A 20,758-nucleotide genomic window follows, 5' to 3' on the forward strand; every position below is an offset into this window, starting at 1 on the left:
CGATTGATGTCGAATCTAAAAGGGTTCTGCCAGTTAGACAACGATTATAAGCAGGAATGGGCTAGCCACCCCGCTGACCCAGCCGTTTCCAACACAACACGTTTCCAGCCGGGGTTTGTTTGCTCGAAATCAATCGGAAAAGTAATAGACAGCAACACAGTTCTGATACGTTCAAGTGAACACAATTTTTTGTATGGCGAAAATTATTTAATGATGAACAAGAAACTCTCGCCGGAAGATGCATTCTACGAAAACTTGACGCTGGGCCTCATAAAGACGCTCTGTGAGTATTCACCGATTGAATGCCCATCACATCCAGCCAGCGCTCCTCTAACGTCCTTAAACCCTCATGCACGGCCAGCGACCGTGCCGCGGGTCTGCAATGTGAGCCTGGAGCGACGACAGCCACTGACCGCCTGCCAGGTGGTGAACTGGGAGCAGAGGCACTGCGTCTACCTGCCGGAAGACATGAAGAAGTTCTACCTGTCCACCGACGGATTCGTGCTTAACTGGAGCTATCAGTACGCGCGTAAGTAGCGCATCCCAGCATCCCATGCTCCTACACATCTCCCCGTTTCCACCACACGACAGCCAATGACATTCGCCGCGTGGGACACATCTATTTCCCGCACCTGCTGCAGGTGACCCTTCTGCGGGAGAACATCGAGACGACGCACTCAAGCAGTGGCGTTGCTCATCCGCCGGCTCAGGACCTCTCGGCAACTGGCTCCAGTTCGGCGGCCAATCTTCTGCCCCTGGCAATGCCGAATGCTTCCAGTGGCACGGGCAAAGACAAGTGGGGAAACGCGACGCCAACCATAACGGCCAAGTCCAAGATATTCGAGATCAACAACATCAACGAGATGGCGAAGGTGATGGGGAGCTCTTTTGGGTGCTGAGATTCCATATGCTGACATGGTTTCCGTTTCGTCCAGGTGTGCATGTTGTACGAGTCGACGAGCTCGAACAATCCCAAGTTCTATTTGCTGGAGCTGAACACCCTGAGCTGGCAGTTTCTGGCAGAGACCTTCAGCGAGTACCTGCGGATGTCCATCGCCCACCTGGGACTGCCCTACTGGGAGCTGTGCTTCTCCAGCTTCGGCCTGCCCTCGTGGACCGAGCAGCTTTTCCTCCTGCTAGCCCCCCACCTGCTCGAGGAGCACGAGGTGAGGCGCGGCCGCATCCTCAATCCGGCCTGCGAGCACCCGTACAACATCATCGATCCGAACATATTCCGGGGCAAGCCCAAGAGCGTGGCCAAGACGGCGGCGGCCAGCAATGCCAAGCAGAGTAATAAGTGAATCCGGATTCGTGTAGAAAAGTAAAGGTTTATTGGCGAAGAAAAAGCACAAGACGGCAACGAAACATAAATGCTACAACAGAAATCTCCAGACGACGGCCCCACAGATCATCTCTGAAGTTAGTTTGAGTGGATGAGGATGGGGATGGGGTACTTAGGGGCGTCAGTAAAAGTCCGAGCTCTTGTCCTCCAATTCAGCCAGCAACTTGTCCCTAATCTGGGGCCTGGGATCCTCGGTTATCTCGGTGGAGACGGCGCCCACCTGGCCGAGCATGAACTCTAGCTCATCAACCGTCAGCTTCTCTCCGCGCAGCTCCAGGGGGCCAATGAACTGCTTGCGCATGGCGCCCTCGTGGTAGATGAATATCGTGGGCAGGTTCTTCTCGGGGAAGTTGGGTATGCATGTGGTGGCAACGGAGCGCAAGAACTTTGTCTGCGGGAACCGCACCGCCAGCTGCTGCATATGGTGGTGGAGGAGGGCGCAGAGCGGAACGCCGTTGGCGTACAGGTGCAGCACAACCCAGATACCCTCGCCGGCCTTGGTGACCTCGCTGACATAGTCCTGTCCCGAGATTTCGCGCACGCTGCCAAACCTGGCCTTCTCGGCGGTGGCGCGCATCTCCGCAATGCGCTTCTGTCGGTACTGCTCCAGCACAGCCTCGTCCTCCGAGTCTTCCAGCTCATCCAGCTCGTCCAGCGACATGTCGTCGATCTTCTTGTCGCGCTGGCCCTCGCTCTGTGGCAGGTCTGTGCGACGCTGTATCGCATCGTCCATCAGGGCTTGGATCTGGTCCTCTGTGATTTCGGCCTCCTTCTGCTTGGGCCCGATGATTCCTTTGGCCCGCAGCACATCATTCCACTCGGTGTCTTCATTTGGGTCCTGCAAAATTCCGAGCCAGATGAGTTTTCATTCACAATCCATTTATTTTTGGCCTGCGACTTGCATCGCATCTGCCCAAATATGGTATGGCTGCAGCAAACTCCCACAAAAGTGGCACTCGAAGAGTTTCTAGCACAGCTGGCGCTGACCATCCGTGGAAATGTAGCCTTACCTGCATTTTCAGTGACTATTGCGGTAAAGCGACGTGAGGTGGATAAAACTAAGAGAAAGAACGTGCTGCAAGCGTATAAACTAAAAATAAAACCGAATTACTCACTTTCCAGGTGTCAAACCATCGAGGGCACTATCGATAGTATCGATATTTTACTGATAGCCTCTACTATCGACAGTTTTGCTACTATCATAATAGTATCGAGCTACAGTCGTTGCGCTTTTGATATGTTTGGATTGGCTGCTATAAAATACGAAGACAAATTTGTAAACAAATCGACAGGTGGCATCTAATTTTTACAATGGACAAGTTCCTAAAAGGTTTCAATGGTTTTTTAATAATTATTAGAGCTATCACGATAGTATCGATTGTTTTTTCAAAACATTCGACGTTGATATTCCTCGATATTGATATTCCGTTTAATATTACCAGCTAGCTGGGACTCTCAGCCCTAAACAAATAATTTTATCCGATAGATACATAAATTTTTTAAGAGATTGGCAAGTTTTCAGAAGTCCCTTTTATTGGATTATTTACATATTAAGGTTCAAACAAAAACAGCCAAAGCATAAAACTTAAATGTTGACTAATAGCCTTTTTACACTGGGCGCGTCTGCTACGACGGCTGCGCATGAGCGAAAGGCGTTTACTGGAGCGTGCGTCGATTTGGTTGGGTGGATGACAGAAGACACAAAGAAACAACGATAAGCAAGCGTCAGGAAATGGACGAAAAGTGCAAAAATAAGACTTCATTGTAGAGTTTGTGGGAGTCTCCAAATTATGAAAACCACCGAAGTTCGTCCCAGCAGTGCAATGGCTCGGGGTCAGAAAAATCATATGTAAAAACAATCAGTCAAGTATATAATGACAGTATCACCTGCACAATCAACTTTAGCGCCAAAATTTGTTTTGCTACAATTTTTGTTGTTATTAGTGGTGTAGTGCGCTGTAGGCGAAAAACCAAAAATGAGCAAAATCAATCGAATATACCGAATAGCGCACTGAATCAGACACTGACGCAACGCCACCACTAGGGCCCAGCTAACCTGTAAAAAACGCGTCGCGGCGCGCAAGGCTGCGCAGCCCCAGTGTAAACGGCCTATAAATGTAACGTCATTGTTGCTGGTCAACCAAGTTTCTTCTATGCGTATGGGCTTTGGTATACCTTATTTCCTTTAATTGATGTTAAATTTGTTGTTTCAGGCTGCTTTGAAACATTAATATTGCATTTTCGTAAGATTGAGTTATTTTTTACCTATCTATGCATATGTTTTGTGTTTTATATATACATTTATCTCGGTTCTGATACCTATTATTGGTACCCATGAGCTACACAATTTCGTTGATGTCTTTTAATAAGAGACTGAGCAGTTTCTGCATTACTTGGAGCCTGAAATTACAAACAATATCTCAAGTCCATAATATCAATTTTCCCAAGGTATGTTGTTGCTCATTCCGTGCTAAAGTTGCACAGCATTGCTGCTACTCCATTTCCCCATGCTGCTGAAATTTGTCCCATACAAATCAAATGTATCATACGGGAACGCGTATGGAATGACGCAACAATGAATCTTTATTCCATACGCGTTCCCGTAAGATACATTTGATTTTGTATGGGAAAAATTTCAGCAACATGCTGCCACACCACGAAAATGAGGGGAAAGTCTCCACAAAAACACTCTATACTCTCCACAAATTGAGAGCAAATTTTGCAAACTCTCCACGAATTGAGAGCGAAAAATGTCAGTATTTTTGGTGCGCTAAATTGAGTTTGGCGGTCAATTTGAAATGTGTCTTAATATTTGGAAAAATAAATATTTCACTTGATGAGCGCCTAGATCTCAGAGACTATAAAAGCTAGAGCAGTGTGATATCACACTGCTACAAGTGTATTTCAGAATTTCGCCCCGCCCCCTTCCACCACCGCAAAGAACGAAAATCTGTGGCAGCCACAATTTTAAGCAATCTACCAGATTGCCGAAGATATTAAATTTCAGTTACTTCCCCCACTTCCTCCAGCAAGAGACCCGGTACTCATTCTCTTTCTCGCTCGCACACTCTGCCTCGTTCAGTGCGCGAGAAACTCCAAGCTGAGGAGATGTAGATGTACAATTTTTTTTTTTTAATTTTAAAATTCTAAAATATCATAAGCTCAATAATGTATATACTGCCTGAGTACGGGTATAAGTAGAGTTGCGTCCCCAGAAGCGACTCACACGTTCCTTCTCGTTTCGATATAATTTCTCTCATTTTCTGCCTCCACTTTCCACCGCTCAAATGGCAGAAAACCGTTAAATTCAAATCTGAGATACCAGGCGCACAGAAATCAGCAGAAGGTCGCTGCTATTTTTAAATTCTCGTTTTTTCTTGTTTCTCTTTGTATTTCGTTGCTCTCTCTTTTCGCTCTAATTTTTCTCATTTTCTGCCTCCACTTTCCACCGCTCAAATGGCAGAAAACCGTTAAATTCAAATCTGAGATACCAGGCGCACAGAAATCAGCAGAAGGTCACTGCTTTTTTAATTTCTCTTTTTTTCCTGTTTCTCTTTGTATTTCGTTGCTCTCTCTTTTCGCTCTAATTTTTCTCATTTTCTGCCTCCACTTTCCACCGCTCAAATGGCAGAAAACGGTTAAATTCAAATCTGAGATACCAGGCGCACAGAAATCAGCAGAAGGTCGCTGCTTTTTTTAAAATCTCGGTTTTTCTTGTTTCTCTTTGTATTTCGTTGCTCTCTCTTTTCGCTCTAATTTTTCTCATTTTCTGCCTCCACTTTTCACCGCTCAAATGGCAGAAAATCGTTAAATTCAAATCTGAGATACCAGGCGCACAGAAATCAGCAGAAGGTCACTGCTATTTTTAAATTCTCGTTTTTTCTTGTTTCTCTTTGTATTTCGTTGCTCTCTCTTTTCGCTCTAATTTTTCTCATTTTCTGCCTCCACTTTCCACCGTTCAAATGGCAGAAAACCGTTAAATTCAAATCTGAGATACCAGGCGCACAGAAATCAGCAGAAAGTCGCTGCTATTTTTAAATTCTCGTTTTTTCTTGTTTTTCTTTGTATTTCGTTGCTCTCTCTTTTCCCTCTCATTTGTTTCATTTTCTGCCTCCACTTTCCACCGCTCAAATGGCAGAAAACCGTTAAATTCAAATCTGAGATACCAGGCGCACAGAAATCAGCAGAAAGTCGCTGCTATTTTTAAATTCTCGTTTTTTCTTGTTTCTCTTTGTATTTCGTTGCTCTCTCTTTTCGCTCTAATTTTTCTCATTTTCTGCCTCCACTTTCCACCGCTCAAATGGCAGAAAACCGTTAAATTCAAATCTGAGATACCAGGCGCACAGAAATCAGCAGAAGGTCGCTGCTTTTTTTAAAATCTCGGTTTTTCTTGTTTCTCTTTGTATTTCGTTGCTCTCTCTTTTCGCTCTAATTTTTCTCATTTTCTGCCTCCACTTTCCACCGCTCAAATGGCAGAAAACCGTTAAATTCAAATCTGAGATACCAGGCGCACAGAAATCAGCAGAAGGTCGCTGCTATTTTTAAATTCTCGTTTTTTCTAGTTTCTCTTTGTTTTTCGTTGCTCTCTCTTTTCCCTCTCATTTTTCTCATTTTCTGCCTCCACTTTCCACCGCTCAAATGGCAGAAAACCGTTAAATTCAAATCTGAGATACCAGGCGCACAGAAATCAGCAGAAGGTCACTGCTATTTTTAAATTCTCGTTTTTTCTTGTTTCTCTTTGTATTTCGTTGCTCTCTCTTTTCCCTCTCATTTTTTTCATTTTCTGCCTCCACTTTCCACCGCTCAAATGGCAGAAAACCGTTAAATTCAAATCTGAGATACCAGGCGCACAGAAATCAGCAGAAAGTCGCTGCTATTTTTAAATTCTCGTTTTTTCTTGTTTCTCTTTGTATTTCGTTGCTCTCTCTTTTCCCTCTCATTTTTTTCATTTTCTGCCTCCACTTTCCACCGCTCAAATGGCAGAAAACCGTTAAATTCAAATCTGAGATACCAGGCGCACAGAAATCAGCAGAAAGTCGCTGCTATTTTTAAATTCTCGTTTTTTCTTGTTTCTCTTTGTATTTCGTTGCTCTCTCTTTTCCCTCTCATTTTTTTCATTTTCTGCCTCCACTTTCCACCGCTCAAATGGCAGAAAACCGTTAAATTCAAATCTGAGATACCAGGCGCACAGAAATCAGCAGAAAGTCGCTGCTATTTTTAAATTCTCGTTTTTTCTTGTTTCTCTTTGTATTTCGTTGCTCTCTCTTTTCGCTCTAATTTTTCTCATTTTCTGCCTCCACTTTTCACCGCTCAAATGGCAGAAAACCGTTAAATTCAAATCTGAGATACCAGGCGCACAGAAATCAGCAGAAGGTCGCTGCTTTTTTTAAATTCTCGTTTTTTCTTGTTTCTCTTTGTATTTCGTTGCTCTCTCTTTTCGATCTTAATTTTTCCCATTTTCTGCCTCCACTTTCCACCGCTCAAATGGCAGAAAACGGTTAAATTCAAATCTGAGATACCAGGCGCACAGAAATCAGCAGAAGGTCGCTGCTATTTTTAAATTCTCGTTTTTTCTTGTTTTTCTTTGTATTTCGTTGCTCTCTCTTTTCGCTCTAATTTTTCTCATTTTCTGCCTCCACTTTCCACCGCTCAAATGGCAGAAAACCGTTAAATTCAAATCTGAGATACCAGGCGCACAGAAATCAGCAGAAGGTCGCTGCTTTTTTTAAAATCTCGGTTTTTCTTGTTTCTCTTTGTATTTCGTTGCTCTCTCTTTTCGCTCTAATTTTTCTCATTTTCTGCCTCCACTTTCCACCGCTCAAATGGCAGAAAACCGTTAAATTCAAATCTGAGATACCAGGCGCACAGAAATCAGCAGAAGGTCGCTGCTATTTTTAAATTCTCGTTTTTTCTTGTTTCTCTTTGTATTTCGTTGCTCTCTCTTTTCCCTAATTTTTCTCATTTTCTGCCTCCACTTTCCACCGCTCAAATGGCAGAAAACCGTTAAATTCAAATCTGAGATACCAGGCGCACAGAAATCAGCAGAAGGTCACTGCTTTTTTAAATTCTCTTTTTTCCTGTTTCTCTTTGTATTTCGTTGCTCTCTCTTTTCGCTCTAATTTTTCTCATTTTCTGCCTCCACTTTCCACCGCTCAAATGGCAGAAAACCGTTAAATTCAAATCTGAGATACCAGGCGCACAGAAATCAGCAGAAGGTCGCTGCTATTTTTAAATTCTCGTTTTTTCTTGTTTCTCTTTGTATTTCGTTGCTCTCTCTTTTCCCTCTCATTTTTTCTCATTTTCTGCCTCCACTTTCCACCGCTCAAATGGCAGAAAACCGTTAAATTCAAATCTGAGATACCAGGCGCACAGAAATCAGCAGAAAGTCGCTGCTATTTTTAAATTCTCGTTTTTTCTTGTTTCTCTTTGTATTTCGTTGCTCTCTCTTTTCGCTCTAATTTTTCTCATTTTCTGCCTCCACTTTCCACCGTTCAAATGGCAGAAAACCGTTAAATTCAAATCTGAGATACCAGGCGCACAGAAATCAGCAGAAGGTCGCTGCTATTTTTAAATTCTCGTTTTTTCTTGTTTCTCTTTGTATTTCGTTGCTCTCTTTTTTCGATCTATTTTTCTCATTTTCTGCCTCCACTTTCCACCGCTCAAATGGCAGAAAACCGTTAAATTCAAATCTGAGATACCAGGCGCACAGAAATCAGCAGAAGGTCGCTGCTTTTTTTAAAATCTCGGTTTTTCTTGTTTCTCTTTGTATTTCGTTGCTCTCTCTTTTCGCTCTAATTTTTCTCATTTTCTGCCTCCACTTTCCACCGCTCAAATGGCAGAAAACCGTTAAATTCAAATCTGAGATACCAGGCGCACAGAAATCAGCAGAAGGTCGCTGCTTTTTTTAAATTCTCGTTTTTTCTTGTTTCTCTTTGTTTTTCGTTGCTCTCTCTTTTCGCTCTCATTTTTTCTCATTTTCTGCCTCCACTTTCCACCGCTCAAATGGCAGAAAACCGTTAAATTCAAATCTGAGATACCAGGCGCACAGAAATCAGCAGAAGGTCGCTGCTATTTTTAAAATCTCGGTTTTTCTTGTTTCTCTTTGTATTTCGTTGCTCTCTCTTTTCGCTCTAATTTTTCTCATTTTCTGCCTCCACTTTCCACCGCTCAAATGGCAGAAAACCGTTAAATTCAAATCTGAGATACCAGGCGCACAGAAATCAGCAGAAGGTCGCTGCTATTTTTAAATTCTCGTTTTTTCTTGTTTCTCTTTGTTTTTCGTTGCTCTCTCTTTTCGCTCTAATTTTTCTCATTTTCTGCCTCCACTTTCCACCGCTCAAATGGCAGAAAACCGTTAAATTCAAATCTGAGATACCAGGCGCACAGAAATCAGCAGAAGGTCGCTGCTATTTTTAAATTCTCGCTTTTTCTTGTTTCTCTTTGTATTTCGTTGCTCTCTCTTTTCGCTCTCATTTTTTTCATTTTCTGCCTCCACTTTCCACCGCTCAAATGGCAGAAACCGTTAAATTCAAATCTGAGATACCAGGCGCACAGAAATCAGCAAAAGGTCGCTGCTATTTTTAAATTCTCGTTTTTCTTGTTTCTCTTTGTATTTCGTTGCTCTCTCTTTTCGCTCTAATTTTTCTCATTTTCTGCCTCCACTTTCCACCGCTCAAATGGCAGAAAACCGTTAAATTCAAATCTGAGATACCAGGCGCACAGAAATCAGCAGAAGGTCGCTGCTTTTTTTAATTCTCGTTTTTTCTTGTTTCTCTTTGTATTTCGTTGCTCTCTCTTTTCGCTCTAATTTTTCTCATTTTCTGCCTCCACTTTCCACCGCTCAAATGGCAGAAAACCGTTAAATTCAAATCTGAGATACCAGGCGCACAGAAATCAGCAGAAGGTCGCTGCTATTTTTAAATTCTCGTTTTTTCTTGTTTCTCTTTGTATTTCGTTGCTCTCTCTTTTCCCTCTCATTTTTTTCATTTTCTGCCTCCACTTTCCACCGCTCAAATGGCAGAAAACCGTTAAATTCAAATCTGAGATACCAGGCGCACAGAAATCAGCAGAAGGTCGCTGCTATTTTTAAATTCTCGTTTTTTCTTGTTTCTCTTTGTATTTCGTTGCTCTCTCTTTTCGCTCTAATTTTTCTCATTTTCTGCCTCCACTTTCCACCGCTCAAATGGCAGAAAACCGTTAAATTCAAATCTGAGATACCAGGCGCACAGAAATCAGCAGAAGGTCGCTGCTATTTTTAAATTCTCGTTTTTTCTTGTTTCTCTTTGTATTTCGTTGCTCTCTTTTTTCGATCTTCTTTTTCCCATTTTCTGCCTCCACTTTCCACCGCTCAAATGGCAGAAAACGGTTAAATTCAAATCTGAGATACCAGGCGCACAGAAATCAGCAGAAGGTCGCTGCTTTTTTTAAAATCTCGGTTTTTCTTGTTTCTCTTTGTATTTCGTTGCTCTCTCTTTTCGCTCTAATTTTTCTCATTTTCTGCCTCCACTTTCCACCGCTCAAATGGCAGAAAACCGTTAAATTCAAATCTGAGATACCAGGCGCACAGAAATCAGCAAAAGGTCGCTGCTATTTTTAATTTCTCGTTTTTTCTTGTTTCTCTTTGTATTTCGTTGCTCTCTCTTTTCGCTTTAATTTTTCTCATTTTCTGCCTCCACTTTCCACCGCTCAAATGGCAGAAAACCGTTAAATTCAAATCTGAGATACCAGGCGCACAGAAATCAGTAGAAGGTCAATGCTATTTTTAATTTCTCTTTTTTCCTGTTTCTCTTTGTATTTCGTTGCTCTCTCTTTTCGCTCTAATTTTTCTCATTTTCTGCCTCACTTTCCACCGCTCAAATGGCAGAAAACCGTTAAATTCAAATCTGAGATACCAGGCGCACAGAAATCAGCAGAAGGTCGCTGCTATTTTTAAATTCTCGTTTTTTCTTGTTTCTCTTTGTATTTCGTTGCTCTCTCTTTTCCCTCTCATTTTTTTTCATTTTCTGCCTCCACTTTCCACCGTTCAAATGGCAGAAAACCGTTAAATTCAAATCTGAGATACCAGGCGCACAGAAATCAGCAAAAGGTCGCTGCTATTTTTAAATTCTCGCTTTTTCTTGTTTCTCTTTGTATTTCGTTGCTCTTTCTTTTCGCTCTAATTTTTCTCATTTTCTGCCTCCACTTTCCACCGCTCAAATGGCAGAAAACCGTTAAATTCAAATCTGAGATACCAGGCGCACAGAAATCTGCAGAAGGTAGCTGTTTTTTTAAATCTCTTTTTTCTTGTTTCTCTTTGTATTTCGTTGCTCTCTCTTTTCGCTCTAATTTTTCTCATTTTCTGCCTCCACTTTCCACCGCTCAAATGGCAGAAAACCGTTAAATTCAACTCTGAGATACCAGGCGCACAGAAATCAGCAGAAGGTCGCTGCTATTTTTAAATTCTCGTTTTGTTTCTTTGTATTTCGTTGCTCTCTTTTTTCGATCTTCTTTTTCCCATTTTCTGCCTCCACTTTCCACCGCTCAAATGGCAGAAAACGGTTAAATTCAAATCTGAGATACCAGGCGCACAGAAATCAGCAGAAGGTCACTGCTTTTTTTAAAATCTCGGTTTTTCTTGTTTCTCTTTGTATTTCGTTGCTCTCTCTTTTCGCTCTAATTTTTCTCATTTTCTGCCTCCACTTTCCACCGCTCAAATGGCAGAAACCGTTAAATTCAAATCTGAGATACCAGGCGCACAGAAATCAGCAAAAGGTCGCTGCTATTTTTAAATTCTCGTTTTTTCTTGTTTCTCTTTGTATTTCGTTGCTCTCTCTTTTCGCTCTAATTTTTCTCATTTTCTGCCTCCACTTTCCACCGCTCAAATGGCAGAAAACCGTTAAATTCAAATCTGAGATACCAGGCGCACAGAAATCTGCAGAAGGTCGCTGCTTTTTTTAAAATCTCGGTTTTTCTTGTTTCTCTTTGTATTTCGTTGCTCTCTCTTTTCGCTCTAATTTTTCTCATTTTCTGCCTCCACTTTCCACCGCTCAAATGGCAGAAAACCGTTAAATTCAAATCTGAGATACCAGGCGCACAGAAATCAGCAGAAGGTCGCTGCTACTTTTAAATTCTCGTTTTTTCTTGTTTCTCTTGGTATTTCGTTGCTCTCTCTTTTCCCTCTCATTTTTTTTCATTTTCTGCCTCCACTTTCCACCGCTCAAATGGCAGAAAACCGTTAAATTCAAATCTGAGATACCAGGCGCACAGAAATCAGCAGAAGTCGCTGCTATTTTTAAATTCTCGTTTTTTCTTGTTTCTCTTTGTATTTCGTTGCTCTCTCTTTCCGTCTAATTTTCTCCTGAGATACCAGGCGCAGAAATCAGCAGAAGGTCGCTGCTATTTTTAAATTCTCGTTTTTCTGTTCTCTTGTATTTGTGCCTCTTTTTCGATCTTCTTTTTCCCATTTTCTGCCTCCACTTTCCACCGCTCAAATGGCAGAAAACGGTTAAATTCAAATCTGAGATACCAGGCGCACAGAAATCATCAGAAGGTCGCTGCTTTTTTTAAAATCTCGGTTTTTCTTGTTTCTCTTTGTATTTCGTTGCTCTCTCTTTTCGCTCTAATTTTTCTCATTTTCTGCCTCCACTTTCCACCGCTCAAATGGCAGAAAACCGTTAAATTCAAATCTGAGATACCAGGCGCACAGAAATCAGCAAAAGGTCGCTGCTATTTTTAAATTCTCGTTTTTTCTTGTTTCTCTTTGTATTTCGTTGCTCTCTCTTTTCGCTCTAATTTTTCTCATTTTCTGCCTCCACTTTCCACCGCTCAAATGGCAGAAAACCGTTAAATTCAAATCTGAGATACCAGGCGCACAGAAATCAGCAGAAGGTCACTGCTTTTTTAATTTCTCTTTTTTTCCTGTTTCTCTTTGTATTTCGTTGCTCTCTCTTTTCGCTCTAATTTTTCTCATTTTCTGCCTCCACTTTCCACCGCTCAAATGGCAGAAAACCGTTAAATTCAAATCTGAGATACCAGGCGCACAGAAATCAGCAGAAGGTCGCTGCTATTTTTAAATTCTCGTTTTTTCTTGTTTCTCTTTGTATTTCGTTGCTCTCTCTTTTCCCTCTCATTTTTTTCATTTTCTGCCTCCACTTTCCACCGTTCAAATGGCAGAAAACCGTTAAATTCAAATCTGAGATACCAGGCGCACAGAAATCAGCAGAAGGTCGCTGCTATTTTTAAATTCTCGTTTTTTCTTGTTTCTCTTTGTATTTCGTTGCTCTCTCTTTTCGCTCTAATTTTTCTCATTTTCTGCCTCCACTTTCCACCGCTCAAATGGCAGAAAACCGTTAAATTCAAATCTGAGATACCAGGCGCACAGAAATCAGCAGAAGGTAGCTGCTTTTTTTAAATTCTCGTTTTTTCTTGTTTCTCTTTGTATTTCGTTGCTCTCTCTTTTCGCTCTAATTTTTCTCATTTTCTGCCTCCACTTTCCACCGCTCAAATGGCAGAAAACCGTTAAATTCAACTCTGAGATACCAGGCGCACAGAAATCAGCAGAAGGTCGCTGCTATTTTTAAATTCTCGTTTTTTCTTGTTTCTCTTTGTATTTCGTTGCCTTTTTTCGCTCTCTTTTTTCCATTTTCTGCCTCCACTTTCCACCGCTCAAATGGCAGAAAACCGTTAAATTCAAATCTGAGATACCAGGCGCACAGAAATCAGCAGAAGGTCACTGCTATTTTTAAATTCTCGTTTTTTCTTGTTTCTCTTTGTATTTCGTTGCTCTCTCTTTTCGCTCTAATTTTTCTCATTTTCTGCCTCCACTTTCCACCGCTCAAATGGCAGAAAACCGTTAAATTCAAATCTGAGATACCAGGCGCACAGAAATCAGCAGAAGGTCGCTGCTATTTTTAAATTCTCGTTTTTTCTTGTTTCTCTTTGTATTTCGTTGCTCTCTCTTTTCGCTCTAATTTTTCTCATTTTCTGCCTCCACTTTCCACCGCTCAAATGGCAGAAAACCGTTAAATTCAAATCTGAGATACCAGGCGCACAGAAATCAGCAGAAGGTCGCTGCTATTTTTAAATTCTCGTTTTTCTTGTTTCTCTTTGTATTTCGTTGCTCTCTCTTTTCGCTCTAATTTTTCTCATTTTCTGCCTCCACTTTCCACCGCTCAAATGGCAGAAAACCGTTAAATTCAAATCTGAGATACCAGGCGCACAGAAATCAGCAGAAGGTCGCTGCTTTTTTTAAATTCTCGCTTTTTCTTGTTTTCTCTTTGTATTTCGTTGCTCTCTCTTTTCGCTCTAATTTTTCTCATTTTCTGCCTCCACTTTCCACCGCTCAAATGGCAGAAAACCGTTAAATTCAAATCTGAGATACCAGGCGCACAGAAATCAGCAGAAGGTCGCTGCTATTTTTAAATTCTCGTTTTTTCTTGTTTCTCTTTGTATTTCGTTGCTCTCTCTTTTCGCTCTAATTTTTCCCATTTTCTGCCTCCACTTTCCACCGCTCAAATGGCAGAAAACCGTTAAATTCAAATCTGAGATACCAGGCGCACAGAAATCAGCAGAAGGTCGCTGCTTTTTTTAAATTCTCGGTTTTTCTTGTTTCTCTTTGTATTTCGTTGCTCTCTCTTTTCGCTCTAATTTTTCTCATTTTCTGCCTCCACTTTCCACCGCTCAAATGGCAGAAAACCGTTAAATTCAAATCTGAGATACCAGGCGCACAGAAATCAGCAGAAGGTCGCTGCTATTTTTAAATTCTCGTTTTTTCTTGTTTCTCTTTGTATTTCGTTGCTCTCTCTTTTTCGCTCTAATTTTTTTCATTTTCTGCCTCCACTTTCCACCGCTCAAATGGCAGAAAACCGTTAAATTCAAATCTGAGATACCAGGCGCACAGAAATCAGCAGAAGGTCGCTGCTATTTTTAAATTCTCGTTTTTTCTTGTTTCTCTTTGTATTTCGTTGCTCTCTCTTTTCGCTCTAATTTTTCTCATTTTCTGCCTCCACTTTCCACCGCTCAAATGGCAGAAAACCGTTAAATTCAAATCTGAGATACCAGGCGCACAGAAATCAGCAGAAGGTCGCTGCTATTTTTAAATTCTCGTTTTTTCTTGTTTCTCTTTGTATTTCGTTGCTCTCTCTTTTCCCTCTCATTTTTTTCATTTTCTGCCTCCACTTTCCACCGTTCAAATGGCAGAAAACCGTTAAATTCAAATCTGAGATACCAGGCGCACAGAAATCAGCAGAAGGTCGCTGCTATTTTTAAATTCTCGCTTTTTCTTGTTTCTCTTTGTATTTCGTTGCTCTCTCTTTTCGCTCTAATTTTTCTCATTTTCTGCCTCCACTTTCCACCGCTCAAATGGCAGAAAACCGTTAAATTCAAATCTGAGATACCAGGCGCACAGAAATCAGCAGAAGGTCGCTGCTTTTTTTAAATTCTCGGTTTTTCTTGTTTCTCTTTGTATTTCGTTGCTCTCTTTTTTCGCTCTAATTTTTCTCATTTTCTGCCTCCACTTTCCACCGCTCAAATGGCAGAAAACCGTTAAATTCAAATCTGAGATACCAGGCGCACAGAAATCAGCAGAAGGTCGCTGCTTTTTTTAAATTCTCGGTTTTTCTTGTTTCTCTTTGTATTTCGTTGCTCTCTCTTTTCGCTCTAATTTTTCTCATTTTCTGCCTCCACTTTCCACCGCTCAAATGGCAGAAAACCGTTAAATTCAAATCTGAGATACCAGGCGCACAGAAATCAGCAGAAGGTCGCTGCTTTTTTTAAATTCTCGTTTTTTCTTGTTTCTCTTTGTATTTCGTTGCTCTCTCTTTTCGCTCTAATTTTTCTCATTTTCTGCCTCCACTTTCCACCGCTCAAATGGCAGAAAACCGTTAAATTCAAATCTGAGATACCAGGCGCACAGAAATCAGCAGAAGGTCGCTGCTATTTTTAAATTCTCGTTTTTTCTTGTTTCTCTTTGTATTTCGTTGCTCTTTCTTTTCGCTCTAATTTTTCTCATTTTCTGCCTCCACTTTCCACCGCTCAAATGGCAGAAAACCGTTAAATTCAAATCTGAGATACCAGGCGCACAGAAATCAGCAGAAGGTCGCTGCTATTTTTAATTTCTCGTTTTTTCTTGTTTCTCTTTGTATTTCGTTGCTCTCTCTTTTCGCTCTAATTTTTCTCATTTTCTGCCTCCACTTTCCACCGCTCAAATGGCAGAAAACCGTTAAATTCAAATCTGAGATACCAGGCGCACAGAAATCAGCAGAAGGTCGCTGCTATTTTTAAATTCTCGTTTTTTCTTGTTTCTCTTTGTATTTCGTTGCTCTCTCTTTTCGCTCTAATTTTTCTTATTTTCTGCCTCCACTTTCCACCGCTCAAATGGCAGAAAACCGTTAAATTCAAATCTGAGACACCAGGCGCACAGAAATCAGTAGAAGGTCGCTGCTATTTTTAAATTCTCGTTTTTTCTTGTTTCTCTTTGTATTTCGTTGCTCTCTCTTTTCGCTCTAATTTTTCTCATTTTCTGCCTCCACTTTCCACCGCTCAAATGGCAGAAAACCGTTAAATTCAAATCTGAGATACCAGGCGCACAGAAATCAGCAGAAGGTCGCTGCTATTTTTAAATTCTCGTTTTTTCTTGTTTCTCTTTGTATTTCGTTGCTCTCTCTTTTCCCTCTCATTTTTCTCATTTTCTGCCTCCACTTTCCACCGCTCAAATGGCAGAAAACCGTTAAATTCAAATCTGAGATACCAGGCGCACAGAAATCAGCAGAAGGTCGCTGCAATTTTTAAATTCTCGTTTTTCTGTTTCTCTTTGTATTTCGTTGCTCTCTTTTTTCGCTCTTAATTTTTCTCATTTTCTGCCTCCACTTTCCACCGCTCAAATGGCAGAAAACCGTTAAATTCAAATCTGAGATACCAGGCGCACAGAAATCAGCAGAAGGTCGCTGCTATTTTTAAATTCTCGTTTTTTCTTGTTTCTCTTTGTATTTCGTTGCCTCTTCTTTTCGCTCTAATTTTTCTCATTTTCTGCCTCCACTTTCCACCGCTCAAATGGCAGAAAACCGTTAAATTCAAATCTGAGATACCAGGCGCACAGAAATCAGCAGAAGGTCGCTGCTATTTTTAAATTCTCGTTTTTTCTTGTTTCTCTTTGTATTTCGTTGCTCTCTCTTTTCGCTCTAATTTTTCTCATTTTCTGCCTCCACTTTCCACCGCTCAAATGGCAGAAAACCGTTAAATTCAAATCTGAGATACCAGGCGCACAGAAATCAGCAGAAGGTCGCTGTTTTTTTTAATTTCTCGTTTTTTCTTGTTTCTCTTTGTATTTCGTTGCTCTCTCTTTTCGCTCTTAATTTTTCTCATTTTCTGCCTCCACTTTCCACCGCTCAAATGGCAGAAAACCGTTAAATTCAAATCTGAGATACCAGGCGCACAGAAATCAGCAGAAGGTCGCTGCTATTTTTAATTCTCGTTTTTCTTTGTTTTCTCCTCTTCGCTCTAATTTTTCATTTTCTGCCTCCACTTTCCACCGCTCAAATGGCAGAAAACCGTTAAATTCAAATCTGAGACCAGGCGCACAGAAATCAGCAGAAGGTCGCTGCTATTTTTAATTTCTCGTTTTTCTTGTTTCTCTTTGTATTTGGTTGCTCTTCTTTCGCTCTAATTTTTCTCATTTTCTGCCTCCATTTCCACCACTCAAATGGCAGAAAACCGTTAATTAAATCTGAGATACCAGGCGCACAGAAATCAGCAGCAGGTCGCTGGTATTTTAAATTCTCATTTTTTCTTGTTTCTCTTTGTATTTGGTTGCTCCTCTTTTCGCTCTAATTTTTCTCATTTTCTGCCTCCACTTTCCACCGCTCAAATGGCAGAAAACCGTTAAATTCAAATGTAAAATGACAGGCGCACAGAATCAGCAGAAGGTCGCTGCTATTTTTAAATTCTCGCTTTGTATTTCGCTCTCTTTTTTCGATCTTCTTTTTCTCATTTTCTGCCTCCACTTTCCCCTACACAGGACAGAAAAACGTTAAATTCAAATCTGGAAATGCCGACCGGAAATAAGGACTAAACAAAATCGAGGATTTTCTTCCGATCACGAGGACACGAACGCGTAGGACACTAATGAAAAATGACAGAGAAAGGTAAGTATTTAAGACTGGGGAAAATATCCTTGATCCTTGGTCCTTTATAAGGACTCCACAAAATCGAGGACTTTCTTCCGATCACGAGGACACGAACGCGTAGGACACGAATGAAAAATGACAGAGAAAAGTAAGTATTTCAGACTGGGGGAAATATCCTTGATCCTTGGTCCTTCAAAAGGCCTCAAAAAATCGAGGACTTTCTTCCGATCAGGAGGACACGTACGCGTAGGACACGAATGAAAAATGACAGAGAAAAGTAAGTATTTAAGACTGGGGAAAATATCCTTGATCCTTGGTCCTTTATAAGGACTCCACAAAATCGAGGATTTTCTTCCGATCACGAGGACACGAACGCGTAGGACACTAATGAAAAATGACAGAGAAAGGTAAGTATTTAAGACTGGGGAAAATATCCTTGATCCTTGGTCCTTTATAAGGACTCCACAAAATCGAGGATTTTCTTACGATCACGAGGACACGTACCACGTCCTGATTGTTCGATAAATAACGGAGTTATGCTTTCGGCCATTTGAGCCTAACAAATTTTATTTGCACTGTGGCGCCCCCATGATCACCTACGGCCACTGATGGAACTAAAGTATGGTAGTTCCAGAAATAGCCGTTCGTAGCTGGGGGCGCCACTGTGCAAATAAATTTTTTTGTTGCACAGTGGCGCCCCCACCATCGTCGACGGCCATTGCTGGAACTAAAGTATTGTAGTTCCTAAAACCACCGTTCAAAGCTGGGGCGCCACTGTGCAAATAAATTTTTTTGTTGCACAGTGGCGCCCCCACCCTCATCGACGGCCATTGCTGGAACTAAAGTATTGTAGTTCCTAAAACCACCGTTCAAAGCTGGGGCGCCACTGTGCAAATAAATTTTTTTGTTGCACAGTGGCGCCCCCACCCTCATCGACGGCCATTGCTGGAACTAAAGTATTGTAGTTCCTAAAACCACCGTTCAAAGCTGGGGCGCCACTGTGCAAATAAATTTTTTTGTTGCACAGTGGCGCCCCCACCATCATCGACGGCCATTGCTGGAACTAAAGTATTGTAGTTCCTAAAACCACCGTTCAAAGCTGGGGCGCCACTGTGCAAATAAATTTTTTTGTTGCACAGTGGCGCCCCCACCATCATCGACGGCCATTGCTGGAACTAAAGTATTGTAGTTCCTAAAACCAACGTTCAAAGCTGGGGCGCCACTGTGCAACAAACAAATTTATTTGCACAGTGGCGCCCCCAGCTACGAACGGCTATTTCTGGAACTACCATACTTTAGTTCCATCAGTGGCCGTAGGTGATCATGGGGGCGCCACAGTGCAAATAAAATTTGTTAGGCTCAAATGGCCGAAAGCATAACTCCGTTATTTATCGAACAATCAGGACGTGGTACGTGTCCTCGTGATCGTAAGAAAATCCTCGATTTTGTGGAGTCCTTATAAAGGATCAAGGATCAAGGATATTTTCCCCACTTACTTTTCTCTGTCATTTTTCATTCGTGTCCTACGCGTACGTGTCCTCGTGATCGGAAGAAAGTACTCGATTTTTTGAGTCCTTTTGAAGGACCAAGGATCAAGGATATTTCCCCCAGTCTGCAATACTTACTTTTCTCTGTACGTGTCCTCCTGATCGGAAGAAAGTCCTCGATTTTTTTGAGTCCTTATGAAGGACCAAGGATCAAGGATAATTCCCCCAGTCTGATATACTTACTTTTCTCTGTCATTTTTCATTCGTGTCCTACGCGTTCGTGTCCTCGTGATCGGAAGAAAGTCCTCGATTTTTGAGGCCTTTTGAAGGATCAAGGATCAAGGATATTTTCCCCAGTCTTAAATACTTACTTTTCTCTGTCATTTTTCATTCGTGTCCTACGCGTATGTGTCCTCGTGATCGGAAGAAAATCCTCGATTTTGTTTAGTCCTTATTTCTGTGCGCCTGGTATCTCAGATTTGAATTTAACGTTTTTCTGCCATTTGAGCAGTGGAAAGTGGAGGCAGAAAATGAGAAAAAGAAGAGCGAAATGAGAGAGCAATGAAATACAAAGAGAAACAAGAAAAAACGACAATTAAAAAAAACCAGCGACCTTCTGCTGATTTCTGTGCGCCTGGTATCTCAGATTTGAATTTAACGGTTTTCTGCCATTTGAGCGGTGGAAAGTGGAGGTAGAAAATGAGAAAAAGAAGAGCGAAAAGAGAGAGCAACGAAATACAAAGAGAAACAAGAAAAAACGAGAATTTAAAAATAGCAGCGACCTTCTGCTGATTTCTGTGCGCCTGGTATCTCAGATTTGAATTTAACGGTTTTCTGCCATTTGAGCGGTGGAAAGTGGAGGCAGAAAATGAGAAAAATTAGAGCGAAAAGAGAGAGCAACGAAATACAAAGAGAAACAAGAAAAAACGAGAATTTAAAAATAGCAGTGACCTTCTGCTGATTTCTGTGCGCCTGGTATCTCAGATTTGAATTTGACGGTTTTCTGCCATTTGAGCGGTGGAAAGTGGAGGCAGAAAATGAGAAAATTAGAGCGAAAAGAGAGAGCAACGAAATACAAAGAGAAACAAGAAAAAGCGAGAATTTAAAAATAGCAGCGAACTTCTGCTGATTTCTGTGCGCCTGGTATCTCAGATTTGAATTTAACGGTTTTCTACCATTTGAGCGGTGGAAAGTGGAGGCAGAAAATGAGAAAAATTAGAGCGAAAAGAGAGAGCAACGAAATACAGAGAAAAACTAGAAAAAACGAAAATTTAAAAATAGCAGCGACCTTCTGCAGATTTCTGTGCGCCTGGTATCTCAGATTTGAATTTAACGGTTTTCTGCCATTTGAGCCGTGGAAAGTGGAGGCAGAAAATAATAAAAATTAGAGCGAAAAGAGAGAGCAACGAAATACAGAGAGAAACTAGAAAAAACGAAAATTTAAAAATAGCAGCGACCTTCTGCAGATTTCTGTGCGCCTGGTATCTCAGATTTGAATTTAACGGTTTTCTGCCATTTGAGCGGTGGAAAGTGGAGGCAGAAAATTATAAAAATTAGAGCGAAAAGAGAGAGCAACGAAATACAAAGAGAAACAAGAAAAAACGAGAATTTAAAAATAGCAGCGACCTTCTGCTGATTTCTGCGCGCCTGGTATCTCAGATTTGAATTTAACGGTTTTCTGCCATTTGAGCGGTGGAAAGTGGAGGCAGAAAATGAGAAAAATTAGAGCGAAAAGAGAGAGCAACGAAATACAAAGAGAAACAAGAAAAAGCGAGAATTTAAAAATAGCAGCGACCTTCTGCTGATTTCTGTACGCCTGGTATCTCAGA

General features: G+C 41.4%; 2 protein-coding genes across 3 annotated transcripts; one reads left to right on the top strand and one right to left on the bottom strand.

Moving 5' to 3' along the window:
• The first annotated feature begins 196 nt into the window (after positions 1-196).
• LOC111073161 (tubulin polyglutamylase complex subunit 2) lies at positions 197-1,459 on the top strand. Its single transcript, XM_022365352.2, has 4 exons — positions 197-283; positions 362-529; positions 592-872; positions 936-1,459. The coding sequence occupies exons 1-4, from the start codon at positions 211-213 to the stop codon at positions 1,299-1,301; spliced, it is 888 nt and encodes a 295-aa protein (XP_022221044.2). The 5' UTR covers positions 197-210; the 3' UTR covers positions 1,302-1,459.
• On the bottom strand, positions 1,309-2,494 carry LOC111073168 (viral IAP-associated factor homolog). Of its 2 annotated transcripts, XM_022365361.2 has the most exons (3): positions 2,458-2,494; positions 2,353-2,400; positions 1,309-2,180 (listed from the first exon to the last, which is right to left on the bottom strand). In XM_022365361.2, exons 2-3 carry the CDS (start codon positions 2,356-2,358, stop codon positions 1,464-1,466), a joined length of 723 nt encoding a protein of 240 aa, XP_022221053.1. In that variant the 5' UTR covers positions 2,359-2,400; positions 2,458-2,494; the 3' UTR covers positions 1,309-1,463. The 2 variants fall into 2 exon arrangements, with proteins under 2 accessions (XP_022221053.1, XP_022221052.1); XM_022365360.2 differs by lacking the exon at positions 2,458-2,494 and having other exon boundaries at positions 2,353-2,451.
• Positions 2,495-20,758: the final 18,264 nt, after the last annotated feature.

This window comes from Drosophila obscura, unplaced genomic scaffold, assembly GCF_018151105.1.
Source record: "Drosophila obscura isolate BZ-5 IFL unplaced genomic scaffold, ASM1815110v1 contig_208, whole genome shotgun sequence".
In the NCBI taxonomy this organism is placed as follows: Eukaryota; Metazoa; Arthropoda; class Insecta; order Diptera; family Drosophilidae; genus Drosophila; species Drosophila obscura.